The 13,039-nt window shown below is 42.4% G+C and overlaps 1 protein-coding gene across 4 annotated transcripts in view; it reads right to left on the bottom strand.

Annotated features, from left to right (window-relative positions):
- The window catches only part of atrn (attractin), a 370,377-nt gene that overhangs the window by 268,442 nt on the left and 88,896 nt on the right, over positions 1–13,039 (bottom strand). For all 4 annotated transcript variants that reach the window (XM_067981305.1, XM_067981340.1, XM_067981351.1 and 1 more), the window contains exons 5-7: positions 2,586–2,791; positions 1,616–1,781; positions 512–602 (exon numbers count right to left, since the gene is read on the bottom strand). In XM_067981305.1, coding sequence (XP_067837406.1) covers positions 512–602; positions 1,616–1,781; positions 2,586–2,791 — 463 coding nt within the window. The remainder of the gene's footprint in view (positions 1–511; positions 603–1,615; positions 1,782–2,585; positions 2,792–13,039) is intronic.

Here is a 13,039-nt window from a genome sequence, read left to right as displayed (position 1 = left end):
TTTCAAGTTCACTGGTTATTATTTGTAGGATGCTGCTGGTGCAAAATGGCTCAGGCATTTGCCTACAGATGACTCCTGGTAATTCAAATTTTCTTTCATGCTAGAAATTTGCAACATCAGATAATTTGAATTAAGGGGTGTTGAATTAAAAGTAGAGCCACTCACGCTTCGCCTGCCTGATAGAAACCAGTCACTATTCAGAGTGCCGAGACATTTCAATGACATGATAAGGCACTGTATAAATGAAAGTATTACCATGTTTGAAATTTTGTGCAAAGGGATCAGGGTTACATCAATATTAGGGAGCGGGCCCCACAGACAGGCAAAGCGGGAGCGGGCCCCACAGACAGGCAAAGCGGGAGCGGGCCCCACAGACAGGCAAAGACACATGCAACACTAACAAGAGCACCGCCAGAAGCAAACTGCATAGCTAAAAGTTAAAACACAACCTTGTGAACACTGCAACACTCCGAGCTCTTAAGCACCACTGCTGCTAATTCAAAAGTATTACCTTGTACAAAGCCACGGAATGCCCATATCTCCCAACAACCAGGTTTGCAGATTTCTTCAATGGAAACCATTTCAGATCTCTCAGATCATATCTGTGGGCAAGAAATACAGGAACAAAATATTTTTGTCAGCTGTTCCTGTTGCTAACAGGTCTGCTGGATTTTCCGATACAGTTCACAATCAGATACCAAATTTTTAAAAATCTGGGGCAGAAGAAGGAGGGGAGAAAAAACTATAGTTGCAAGTTACCTCTACCTTTGTAATGCAAAATGCAGCTTCATCCTTCACCAAACCTTAGTAATACATTATAACTCTATACAGTTGTTGAAATGCAAAATGAAGTACAACAAAGTAAGACTCTGTCCGTGAGGACACTGCCATAATTCTACAATTAGTAAATGCAGAGGCAGCGCAGATCCAGCAGGGGACATTTGCTAACAGAATTTTCATACATTATCAGAACCTGCAAAAAGTTTGCAGGACAGAAGCAATTACTTAACTTTCGATCATGGAGCTGGAGCTCGGATGAATTAAATGCACATTCTAGTTTATTTAACTTACATATTCCATGTATTTCTGATGGCTAAATCCACTTGAAGGATACATAGCAATGGATTAAACAAAGTCAACTAAACTTACAGCTGCTGAAACTGCAACTGATGAAAAAAATATTTATAATTGGATCTGTTTTTAAACAATGCTGTTTCAAGAATGACATCTCAGATATTGTTTCTGCAGAAGCTTGCTGCAAAAACAATTTTGGAGCAACATTAGCTGCCACCGCACAAATTCGTGCAAACCTGCTTTGTTAAGGGGTAAGGAGGTGATAATGCTTAAAAACTTATGAGAGAAAACATATCTACACAGTGATAGACAAAAATCATATAGAACGGTTACGGAGCAGATTTTTCACTGGTGTGGAGACCATTAAGAACTCTGCAATGTTTATGATCGGGCTGGGGAAGGGGGAGAATCTAGAATACAGTGGCTATACAGGCATGGAAACAATGGCAGCCTGAACAAAAGCAGCAATGTTCCCAAAAAGATTAACCCCCACAACAGTGCAGTGATTCATTCCAGCTAAGCATGGATTTGCTCTACTTACGCTGCAACCATCTGGTAGTCTGAGTAATTGAACACATAGCCTCCAATAACCCACATGACACTGTCGCTGACGACTGCCTTGTGGGAAGCCCGGGCGAGCTTAGATACCCCCCCATATTCCTCCCGATCCCAAAAGGGCTGATTAGCTGGAAATGAACAGTCAGGACCTGTAAAGTATGAAAAAAAGACTCAGTATTAATCTAGATTTGCAGAATGCATTACAATCACCATAAGATGTGTAGACTTTTCAAAGCCAAACCGTCATCAATCACAGACAGCGAACAGCTGCCTCATTAGTGTTTGATATTGAGAGAAACAAAGCACAAGTATTGGCAAATATTGAAGCTTTATAAGCAATAACACATTATAGAATCCCCTCAGCACACCAAAACTTCAACAAAATTGTAATAAATACCACCACCGATACCAAACACTAGTATTCAGCAACATACAGAGAACAGATTTCCAATTCATTTCCATCCACTGCTATTTTAATAGTCCTTATTGGCGATCATTCACAGCAACAAATACAAAAAGGAATTTAGGTATAGACCAGCTGAGAACACACTTCGACCATTAAACATGTATTTCGGCGTGGTTTAACGGCACAACACAGTGGACCTAACACTACCCTAACACGCTGCATCCCCGAGTGCCAGATATGGGGTCATGCCCATGATTTTAACCGTACTGCTGTGGAAAGGTGCTGTGCACAAACTAGGCACCATACCATCCCCCCAGGTGAGGGGGAAAGAAAAACAGAACTTAAACCTCCGTTAAACACCTTGGGAAGTTTCCTATATCAAAGATGTTATATAAGTGCAAGTTGTTGTAGTTGCTAACTGGTGACATCCATGGATCCTCACCCCAGCAAAAGCCAGCACCTTCTGTAGAGCTGGGGGGGGGGGGAACAAACAGATCAAGTTAAATTTGTTTCCTTTTCTTTTACAAGCATCTATGAAGAGACTCACCTTGCCAGCTATCAAAGCATGCACATGCTTTGGTATCATTCATGTCACACCTGCCACGATGTGGATACCCACAATTGTCTCTGCAGTGAGGGATATCACATGATTCTCCTTTCCAGTGTTCACTGCACACACAGTACACAGTGCTGTTGTCAGAATCTTCCTGGCATTCTCCATGGCCTGAGCAGTTGTTTGGGCAGGAATTGATGCTGTTTGAAAGCAAAATAACAACAAAATTGAACAATGAAACTACAATTGAAAAATACAAGATAACTCATCAACATCGAAGCTGTTAACTTCTCATCATTAATCATCCTGAAATGTCTCCAACTTCTGAGTGTTCTTTCCAGAAAACTCAAGCTCCGCTGCTGATACAATGGCCACTCACCCATTTGATGAGGTACTGCACTATACAGAGGAGGAAAATGGCAGCTGTGACCTGTCCCACAATGGGTTTCTACTGAGTTTACTGATCATAGCTGAAACAGCAATAGAGGTGTTAAAGTTGGATACAAGTCCTCAGGCAAAATGGGTGGTGCAGAACGAGGAGTGGCAATCAGAAAGTTCTCACGCCCAATGATTGTTCAAAGCATGAAAATCAAAATTTGCTGACAACGCAAAAGTAGGGGGTTTGGCAAAAAGTGAAGAAGACGGTAAAAGACTTGGGGAGCAGTTGGGCTGGTGGAACAGGCATAGAAATGGCAGTAGAAATGTAATGCTGTGTGAGGCACTGCAATCTGAAAGAAAAAAGAATGGGGAAATTAACTCAATGGAATGATGCTTCAGAATGTGAATGAATAAAGAGACCTAGGAATTCAAAAACATAATTTCTGGAAAGTGTGAGTACATGGAGATAAAAAAAAACAGCATTTTGGATTTCGTAAATAGGGGCATAGAGCGAAGGAGTAATAAATTTGTACAAAGCCATGGTGTGGCTTACAGTGTGCAGCATTGGGTGCCACAATTATAGAAAAGACATGAAAGCCATAAAGGGCACACATCAAAGATTCACAAGGATGATACCAGTGATGAGAACCTATCGTAATAAAGAAACAGTGGCGATAATAGGACGACTACCACTTAAGCAGAGAAGACTATATTTAATAGAGGTTTCTAAAATTACAAAGGGTTTTGATATGGTGAGTAAGCAAAGACCAGTTCTTTTGGTTGAAGAGACAGTGACAAAGCATCATCAATTTAAAATTAGGAACATAAGAAACAGGATTAGGCAATTCAGCCCCTCAAGCCTGCTCTGCGAATCAATTAGATCACGGCAAAACTACACCTCAAAATTGTCACTTAGAGAACGAGGAGAGAGTTTTCAGAATAATTTCTTTACAGGGAGACTGCTACATTTTTTAAGGAAAGGCCAGATAAACATTTGAAGCAGAGGAAGATACAGGGGTACAGAAGTGCTGCAGGGGAGTGAGATTAATTTCAACTTGCTCCAGCAAAGAACTGGCATAAACACAATGGGTTAAACCGCCTTCTTCAATGCTGTAAATGTCTATGGCTCTAAGACCCCTGTTGTTTATGTGAGTATGCGTGTGCGCACATCCACACAACCCATTTGGATACTTCCTGAGGTCCAGATCAGGCTTAGAGTGAATACCAATACATCAATATCTGTCGAGGAGCTGGCCAGCATTCACTGTCCCAAATCACTCATTCAAAAACAATGATGCTTGAAAAAGATATCCAAGGGCTGCTACTATCTTGTAGAACGTTAACTATACCACGTAAGAGCATAAGAAATAGAAGTAACAGTAAGCCATACGGCCCCTCAAACCTGTTCCACCATTCAATAGGTACAAGTCACCATCTTCATGAGGGGAGAAAATAAAGAGAGATCTCAGGTTCCAATAATGTGCAATTACAGCATTTAGTGCATGGAAAACAGTGCCAGCCTCCTTGCTCTAAGTGCCATTATCAAGTCATCTGATGCAAGAAGATTTTCTAAGTGCTACTGCAGGAGGACAGCCGATCTCCATCGGTCAGCTGCACTCCACTGTACATACTTCTTAGCATTCAGAGACCAATGGCATTTAAAAACGTGGGCCTGCTAATCAAAGAAATTTAAAGCACAGAAGGAGGCCATTCGGCCCATCGTGTCTGTACCAGCCGAAAAAGAGCTATTCAGCCGAATCCCACTTTCCAACTCTTGGTCCATAGCCTTGAGGGTTACGGCACATCAAGTGCATATCCAAGTACTTTTTAAATGCAATGAAGGTTTCTGCCTCTACCACTCTTTCAGGCAGTGAGTTCCAGGCCCCTACCACCCTCTGGGTGAAAAAATTGCTCCTCAGCTCCCCTCTAATTCTTTTACCAATTACTTTAAAACTAATAGAAATAGAATAAGGGGCTAGTTTATAATGTCAGTCCCTGCCTTTATACTCTATTAAGCAGTTGAGGCTCCACCCAGGAACTGATTACAAAGTAAAGGAAAAACGGTGTTCTACAAAGATAAGAACATAAGAAATAGGAGCAGGAGTCGGCCATACGGCCTCTCGAGCCTGCTCCGCCATCCAACAAGATCATGGCTGATCTTCTACCTCAACTCCACTTCCCCGCCCTATTCCCATAGCCCTTGATTCCCTTAGAGTTCAAAAATCTATCAACCCCAGTCGTGAAAATACTCAACGACTGACCATCCACCGCCCTCTGGGGTAGAGAATTCCAAAGATTCACAACCCTTGGAGTGAAGAAATTTTTCCTCATTCAGTCCTAAATGGCCGACTCGTTATCTTGAAACTATGTCCCCTAGTTCTAGACTCTCCAGCCAGGGGAAACAGTCTCACAGCATCTACCCTGTCAAGCCCTCTGAGAATCTTACATGTTTCAATTAGATCACCTCTGATTCTTCTAAACTCCAGAGAATATAGGCCCATTCTACTCAATCGCTCCTCATAGGACAACTCTCTCATCCCAGGAATCAATCGAGTGAACCTTCGTTGCACCGCCTCTAAGGCAAGTATATCCTTCCTTAGGTAAGGAGACAAAAACATACACAGTACTTCAGGTGTGGTCTCGCTAAAGCCCTATATAATTGCAGCAAGACTTCCTTACTCTTATACCCCAACCCTCTTGCAATAAAGGCTAACATACCATTTGCCTTCCTGCATGTTAATTCATGTGATTCGTGTACAAGGGCACCCAAATCCATCTGATTACCAACATTTCTTAATCTCTCACTTTTTAAAAAATATTCTGCTTTTCTAGTCTTCCTACCAAAGTGGATAATTTCACATCATAATCCATCTGCCACCTTCTCGTCCACTCACTTAACCTGTCCTACTCCCTGCACAGAAACAATGGGAAATAGGGAATGTGTCTTATATCTGCTTTTTCACTTGTGGGTAGAAAAGTAATGGACTGCTTCTTGAACCAAATCTCAGAAAGCTCTTCTGCACACTAAACGTACATTCAGAACTTGGAATTCCCCTTTTATAAATAGCAATGCAAATGATTCACACTCTGAATGCACATAACCGTTTAAACACCATTAAATTGTCTCCCAGCACATAAACCAGTTTAAACAATACAGAAAATCTCCTTCAAGCATTTTCTCCCCCACAAATCAAATTGCATTTCCGCTTCAGCTAAGTGCTCTAGGTGGTACTTAACCAGATTTCAGTTTGTTTACTTCAAACATGAAGCTAGTGGGCTAAACAGAAATATGGATAATCAAAAGCAAAATAGTGCAGATTCTCGAAATCTGAAATAAAAAGAGAAAATGCTGGAGAAGCTCAGCAAGTCAGACAGCATCTGTGGAGAAAGAGTTAACATTTCAGGTCGAAGACCTTTCGTCAGAACTGGAAAATGTTGAGAGGAACAGCACCTCAACTTTCATTTAGGCACTTCACAACCTTCCGGACTCAACACTGATTTCAATAACTTCAGATCATAAACACTGCTCCCATCTTTTCGGTCAGCTCATGCTGGTAATGGTTCTGCTGCCGCCATTTACAGCTACTCCTGATCAATCGTTTGTTCTTCACCTGTCCCATTACCACCTTCCTTGCCTTGCACCATCATCCCTTTTGTCATTTAATCAGTCCTGCCCTCTACCCTACCACCCTTCCCTTTTGTTCTTTCCTCCCCTCCCCGCTTTTCCTGGCTCTGTACTTGCTCAAAAACTTAACTCTCTTAACATCTTCCAGTTCTGACAAAAGGTCTTCGACCTGAAATGTTAGCATCTGTGGAGAAAGAAAGAGTTGAGAAATATGGATAAATACCATCAGCAGCAAAAGGATCACATTTTGTAGACATATCAGTCACTTGTAAATTAATTTTTGCTTCAAAAATACAGACACCTTCAAATTACACAAATTTAATTTTCAAAATATATGACAATAGTAAAGCATGCATCAAAAACCACTGATCGGCAATTTGTGAATGAAGCTTCTACAATACCAAAAGTTAAAAATTACAAGTGATGAATACAGAATATGAAACAACCTTTGCAAAATGCTAACTCACAGCTTCACTGCCCCCATTATTCTATTTGTAACATCAAAATTGGGCAAGTCTCTAAATAAAGTGCTATATCACTAGAATGTTTCACTTTTCCATTTAAAGCAGATCACTGGGAATATACTTAACCTAGGTTATGGTTATCTCTCAGATCGGTAGCCACAGTAATGGTTTGCAACCAGCAGCACCATATTTATATGGCAAGCTGCAAATCAACAATACCAGTTGTGATGTTAATGTTTTGGCACTGTGGAAGATGATGATTGAAATCTAATGTTCACATACCTTAACTTTATGTGAAGCAGTTCGAAAAGCATGGTCGAGTACATGAGCCATGATGAAAAATGAAATCTTTAAAAAAACGTGCTCTTTGGAGTCTTTTCCTATTTGGTACTACAGATCAGTTTTGCTCCATTTATATAATTTGCAAATTATTTCAAAAAACCTTCATGACAATTCCAATTGCTCCAACAAGTAGATAAGTCACCCGGTCTGAATGGGAAGCATCCTAGGTTGCTGAGGGAAGGGTGGAAATTGCAGAGGTACTGGCCAGAATCTTCCAAACATCCGTAGATACGGGAATAGTACCAGAGTACTGGAGAATTGCAAATGTTACACCCTTTTTGAACAAGGGTGTTAGGATAAACCCAGCAACTATCGGCCAGTCAGTTTAACCTCAGTGGTGGGGAAACTTTTAGAAGCGATAATCTGGGACAGAATTAACAGTCACTTGGACGAGGGTTGATTGATTAGGGATTTATTAAAGGCAAATCGTGTTTAACTAACCTGATAAGAGACGGAGACAATGCAGTTGATGTGGTGTACATGGACTTTCAAAAGGAGTTTGCTACCCTCCAATCTGCCTGAAGATTGGAGGGTAGCAAATGTTGTGCCTTTGTTTAAGAAGGGCGGCAGGGAAAAGCCTGGGAACTACAGACCAGTGAGCCTGACATCTGTAGTGGGTAAGTTGTTAGAGGGTATTCTGAGGGACAGGATCTACAGGCATTTGGAGAGGCAGGGACTAATTCGGAACAGTCAGCATGGTTTTGTGAGAGGAAAATCATGTCTCACGAATTTGATTGAGTTTTTTGAAGGGGTAACCAAGAAGATAGATGAGGGCTGTGCAGTAGACGTGGTCTACATGGACTTCAGCAAAGCATTTGACAAGGTACCGCATGGTAGGTTGTTACATAAGGTTAAATCTCATGGGATCCAAGGTGAGGTAGCCAATTGGATACAAAATTGGCTTGACGACAGAAGACAGAGGGTGGTTGTCGAGGGTTGTTTTTCAAACTGGATGCCTGTGTCCAGCGGTGTGCCTCAGGGATCGGTGCTGGGTCCGCTGTTATTTGTTATTTATATTAATGATTTGGATGAGAATTTAGGAGGCATGGTTAGTAAGTTTGCAGATGACACCAAGATTGGTGGCATTGTGGACAGTGAAGAAGGTTATCTAGGATTGCAACGGGATCTTGATAAATTGGGCCAGTGGGCCGATGAATGGCAGATGGAGTTTAATTTAGATAAATGTGAGGTGATGCATTTTGGTAGATCGAATCGGGCCAGGACCTACTCCGTTAATGGTAGGGCGTTGGGGAGAGTTATAGAACAAAGAGATCTAGGAGTACAGGTTCATAGCTCCTTAAAAGTGGAGTCACAGGTGGATAGGGTGGTGAAGAAGGCATTCAGCATGCTTGGTTTCATTGGTCAGAACATTGAATGCAGGAGTTGGGATGTCTTGTTGAAGTTGTACAGGGCATTGGTGAGGCCACACTTGGAGTACTGTGTACAGTTCTGGTCACCCTATTATAGAAAGGATATTATTAAACTAGAAAGAGTGCAGAAAAGATTTACTAGGATGCTACCGGGACTTGATGGTTTGACTTACAGGGAGAGGTTAGACAGACTGGGACTTTTTTCCCTGGAGAGTAGGAGGTTAAGGGGTGATCTTATAGAAGTCTATAAAATAATGAGGGGCATAGATAAGGTCAATAGTCAAAATCTTTTCCCAAAGGTAGGGGAGTCTATAACGAGGGGGCATAGATTTAAGGTGAGAGGGGAGAGATACAAAAGGGTCCAGAGGGGTAATTTTTTCACTCAAAGGGTGGTGAGGTCTGGAACGAGCTGCCAGAGGCAGTAGTAGAGGCGGGTACAATTTTGTCTTTTAAAAAGCATTTGGACAGTTACATGGGTAAGATGGGTATCGAGGGATATGGGCCAAGTGCAGGCAATTGGGACTAGCTTAATGGTATAAACTGGGCGACATGGACATGTTGGGCCGAAGGGCCTGTTTCCATGTTGTAACTTCTATGATTCTATGAAAGTGCCGCACAGTAGGATTATCATCAAGATTGCGGACCATGGAATAAAGGGGGCAGTAGCAACATGGATACAGAATTGGCTACGGGACAGGAAACAGAGAGGAGTGGTCAACGATTGTTTTTTGGACTGGAGGGAGGTGTACAGTGGTGCTCCCCAGGGGTCAGTGCTGGGACCACTGTTTGTCGATGTATACTAATGACTTGGACTTGGGTGTACAGGGCACAATTTCCAAATTTGCAGATGACACAAAACTTGGAAGGGTAGTAAACAGTGAGGAGGATAGTGATAGACTTCAAGAGGATATGGACAGGCTGGTGGCATGGGCGGACACGTGGCAGATGAAATTTAACGCAGAAAAACGCGAAGTGATACATTTCTGTTGGAAGAACGAGGAGAGGCAATATAAACTAGAGGTTACAACTAGGGGGTACAGGAACAGAGAGATCTGGGGGTATACATGCACAAATCGTTGAAGGTGGCAGGGCAGGTTGAGAAAGTGGCTAAAAAAGCATACGGGCTTTATAAATAGAGGCATAGGATACAAAAGTAAGGAAGTCATGATGAACCTTTATAAAACACTAGTTCGGCCACAACTGGAGTATTGTGTCCAGTTCTGGGCATCGCACTTTAGGAATCACTGGATTGGGGGTAATATTCTGGCATGGGTGGAGGATTGGTTATCTAACAGGAAGCAGAGAGTTGGGATAAATGGTTCATACTCGGACTGGCAACCAGTAGCCAGTGGTGTTCCGCAGGGGTCGGTGCTGGATCCCCAACTCTTTACAATCTATATTAACGATTTGGAGGAGGGGACCGAGTGTAACATATCAAAGTTTGCAGATGATACAAAGATGGGAGGGAAAGTAGAGAGTGAGGAGGACATAAAAAACCTACAAGGGGATATAGACAGGCTGGGTGAGTGGGCGGAGATTTGGCAGATGCAATACAATATTGGAAAATGTGAGGTTATGCACTTTGGCAGGAAAAATCGGAGAGCAAGTTATTATCTTAATGGCGAGAAACTGGAAAGTACTGCACTTCAAAGGGATCTGGGGGTCCTAGTGCAAGAAAATCAAAAAGTTAGTATGCAGGTGCAGCAGGTGATCAAGAAGGCCAACGGAATGTTGGCTTTTATTGCTAGGGGGATAGAATATGAAAACAGGGAGGTATTGCTGCAGTTATATAAGGTATTGGTGAGACCGCACCTGGAATACTGCATACAGTTTTGGTGTCCATACTTGAGAAAAGACATACTTGCTCTCGAGGCAGTACAAAGAAGGTTCACTCGGTTAATCCCGGGGATGAGGGGGTGGACATATGAGGAGAGGTTGAGTAGATTGGGACTCTACTCATTGGAGTTCAGGAGAATGAGAGGCGATCTTATTGAAACATATAAGATTGTGAAGGGGCTTGATCGGGTGGATGCGGTCAGGATGTTCCCAAGAATGGGTGAAACTGGAACGAGGGGGCATAATCTTAGAATAAGGGGCTGCTCTTTCAAAACTGAGATGAGGAGAAGCTTCTTCACTCAGAGGGTAGTCGGTCTGTGGAATTTGCTGCCCCAGGAAGCTGTGGAAGCTACATCATTAAATAAATTTAAAACAGAAATAGACAGTTTCCTAGAAGTAAAGGGAATTAGGGTTTACGGGGAATGGGCAGGAAATTGGACATGAATTTAGATTTGAGGTTAGGATCTTATTGAATGGCGGAGCAGGCTCGAGGGGCCGATTGGCCTACTCCTGGCTCCTATTTCTTATGTTCTCATGTTCTTAGAGAGCGTGCAGAAGAGATTTACTAGAATGATTCCAGGGATGAGGGACTTTATTAACGTGGATAGGCTGGAGAAACTGGGGTTGTTCTCCTGGGAACAGAGAAGGTTGTGAGGAGATTTGATAGAGGTATTCAAAATCATGAAGGGTCCAGACAGAGTAGATAGAGAGAAACTGTTCCCATTGGCAGAAGGTTCAAGGACCAAAGGACATGAATTTAAGGTGACTGGCAAAAAAACCAAAGGTGACATGAAGAAAAACTTTTTTTTTTTAACACAGCGAGTGGTGAGGATCTGGAATGCACTGCCTGAGGGGGTAGTGGAGGCAGATTCAATCATGGCCTTCAAAAGGGAACTGGATCAGTACTTAAAAGGAAAAAATTTGCACGGCTACGGGTAAAGGACGTGGGAATGGGACAAGCTGGATTGCTCTTGCATAGAGCCGGCGTGGACTCGACGGGCAAAAATGGGCTCCTTCCCAACAACTCTCCCCTTCCCACACACCCTTACAGCTCCAAACCCAGGTATAGCCTCCCACGTCAGTCCAAAACAGCAGGCTTGAATACACACTTGCACCTTGCAGTTCAGTCCACCCCAACAGGGAAAACACATGTGCAAAAGACTGAAAAGGGCATATTCACATCCCTGAACATGCATATTCATTTACAGCATTTCAGTTCCCAATCTGGTGGGCTCTTCACCAGAGCAGCAGTAGCCTCAAAACCAAATAATTCTCCCTCCATGTGTAGCCTCAGTTCTGGGTTGAATTAACTGACCTTCACTCCAAAATCTAGAGTCTCCTCCATATCATGCTTCCAGCACTGGCCAGGCCCCACTCCTAAGTCCCATTCTCAGTTAGTTCCCACCAGCAGCTCCCCAAGTTCCTATTTGAACTAAGCTTGGCAGGTCCTTGGGTTTTGGGCCTCAGTTTAAGGTCAAGAGAAGAAATAAAAGTTATTACAGGCAGACTAAAAGGATGAAAAGTACCAACACAGAAAAGACTAAGCAGGAAAATAAAAAATAAAAATGAAGCTCAGACAATAGGAGGGACAAACAGAAAATAAAACAGGAAGAACAGCAAAGTAAAGAGCGACTAGGAAGAAACCTTACCACCCCCTCAACTTGGCTTTGACTTTGTCAGCTTGGCTCAGATGATGGAGTCACTCTGAGGTGAGGGAACTGAGACTGGAGCACATTCTATACATTAACCCTCCAGTGCAGTACGGAGGGAATGCTGCATTGTTGGAGATACCTTTCTACTGATGAGACTTTAAACTGAAGGGTGTCTGCCTATTCCAGTGGGATTTAAACAATCTAATACACTATCTGAAGAGCAGGAAGATCTCCTAGTATCCTGGGCAACATTATTCCCTCACCCATTCCCATCAAAAACAGTTTAGCACGTCATTCATCATATTGCTGTGCAGAAATTGGCTGTCACGCTTGCCTAAATAACAGACATTGTACTTCAAAAGTAAATGATTCTATGTGACGTGCTAAGAGACATTTGAGACACATGAGAGGCATTATACAAATGCAAGTCTTACATTAACTTCTCAGTTTTCATTAAAACATTTTTTAAAAATCGGCGAGCAACAGAAGGTATACTGGTCATTTAAAAGGTCTCTGGATGGTCATTTTGAGCTGCATTAACATTAGTGAGATGAAAGTGGTGCAATGAGTTACACATTAAATGTCACTAGCATATATGTATTGCCAATGGCTAAAACTTATGGGCTTAAATGACAAGTGCCATTATCGACACCAATTTCCCTCTCATTCACCCCACGCAAAGAAATTGTTTGAATTTCACGAACTGCCCTCGTTAAAAATGAACATTTACCCAAAATACTTTCATCGCATTCACTGATGGAGTCATTAATTAGCAATGACT

Source organism: Heptranchias perlo, chromosome 1 (genome assembly GCF_035084215.1).
Source record: "Heptranchias perlo isolate sHepPer1 chromosome 1, sHepPer1.hap1, whole genome shotgun sequence".
In the NCBI taxonomy this organism is placed as follows: Eukaryota; Metazoa; Chordata; class Chondrichthyes; order Hexanchiformes; family Hexanchidae; genus Heptranchias; species Heptranchias perlo.
Note: the sequence above shows the minus strand (reverse complement) of the source record. Positions and strands in the feature narration are given on the sequence as shown.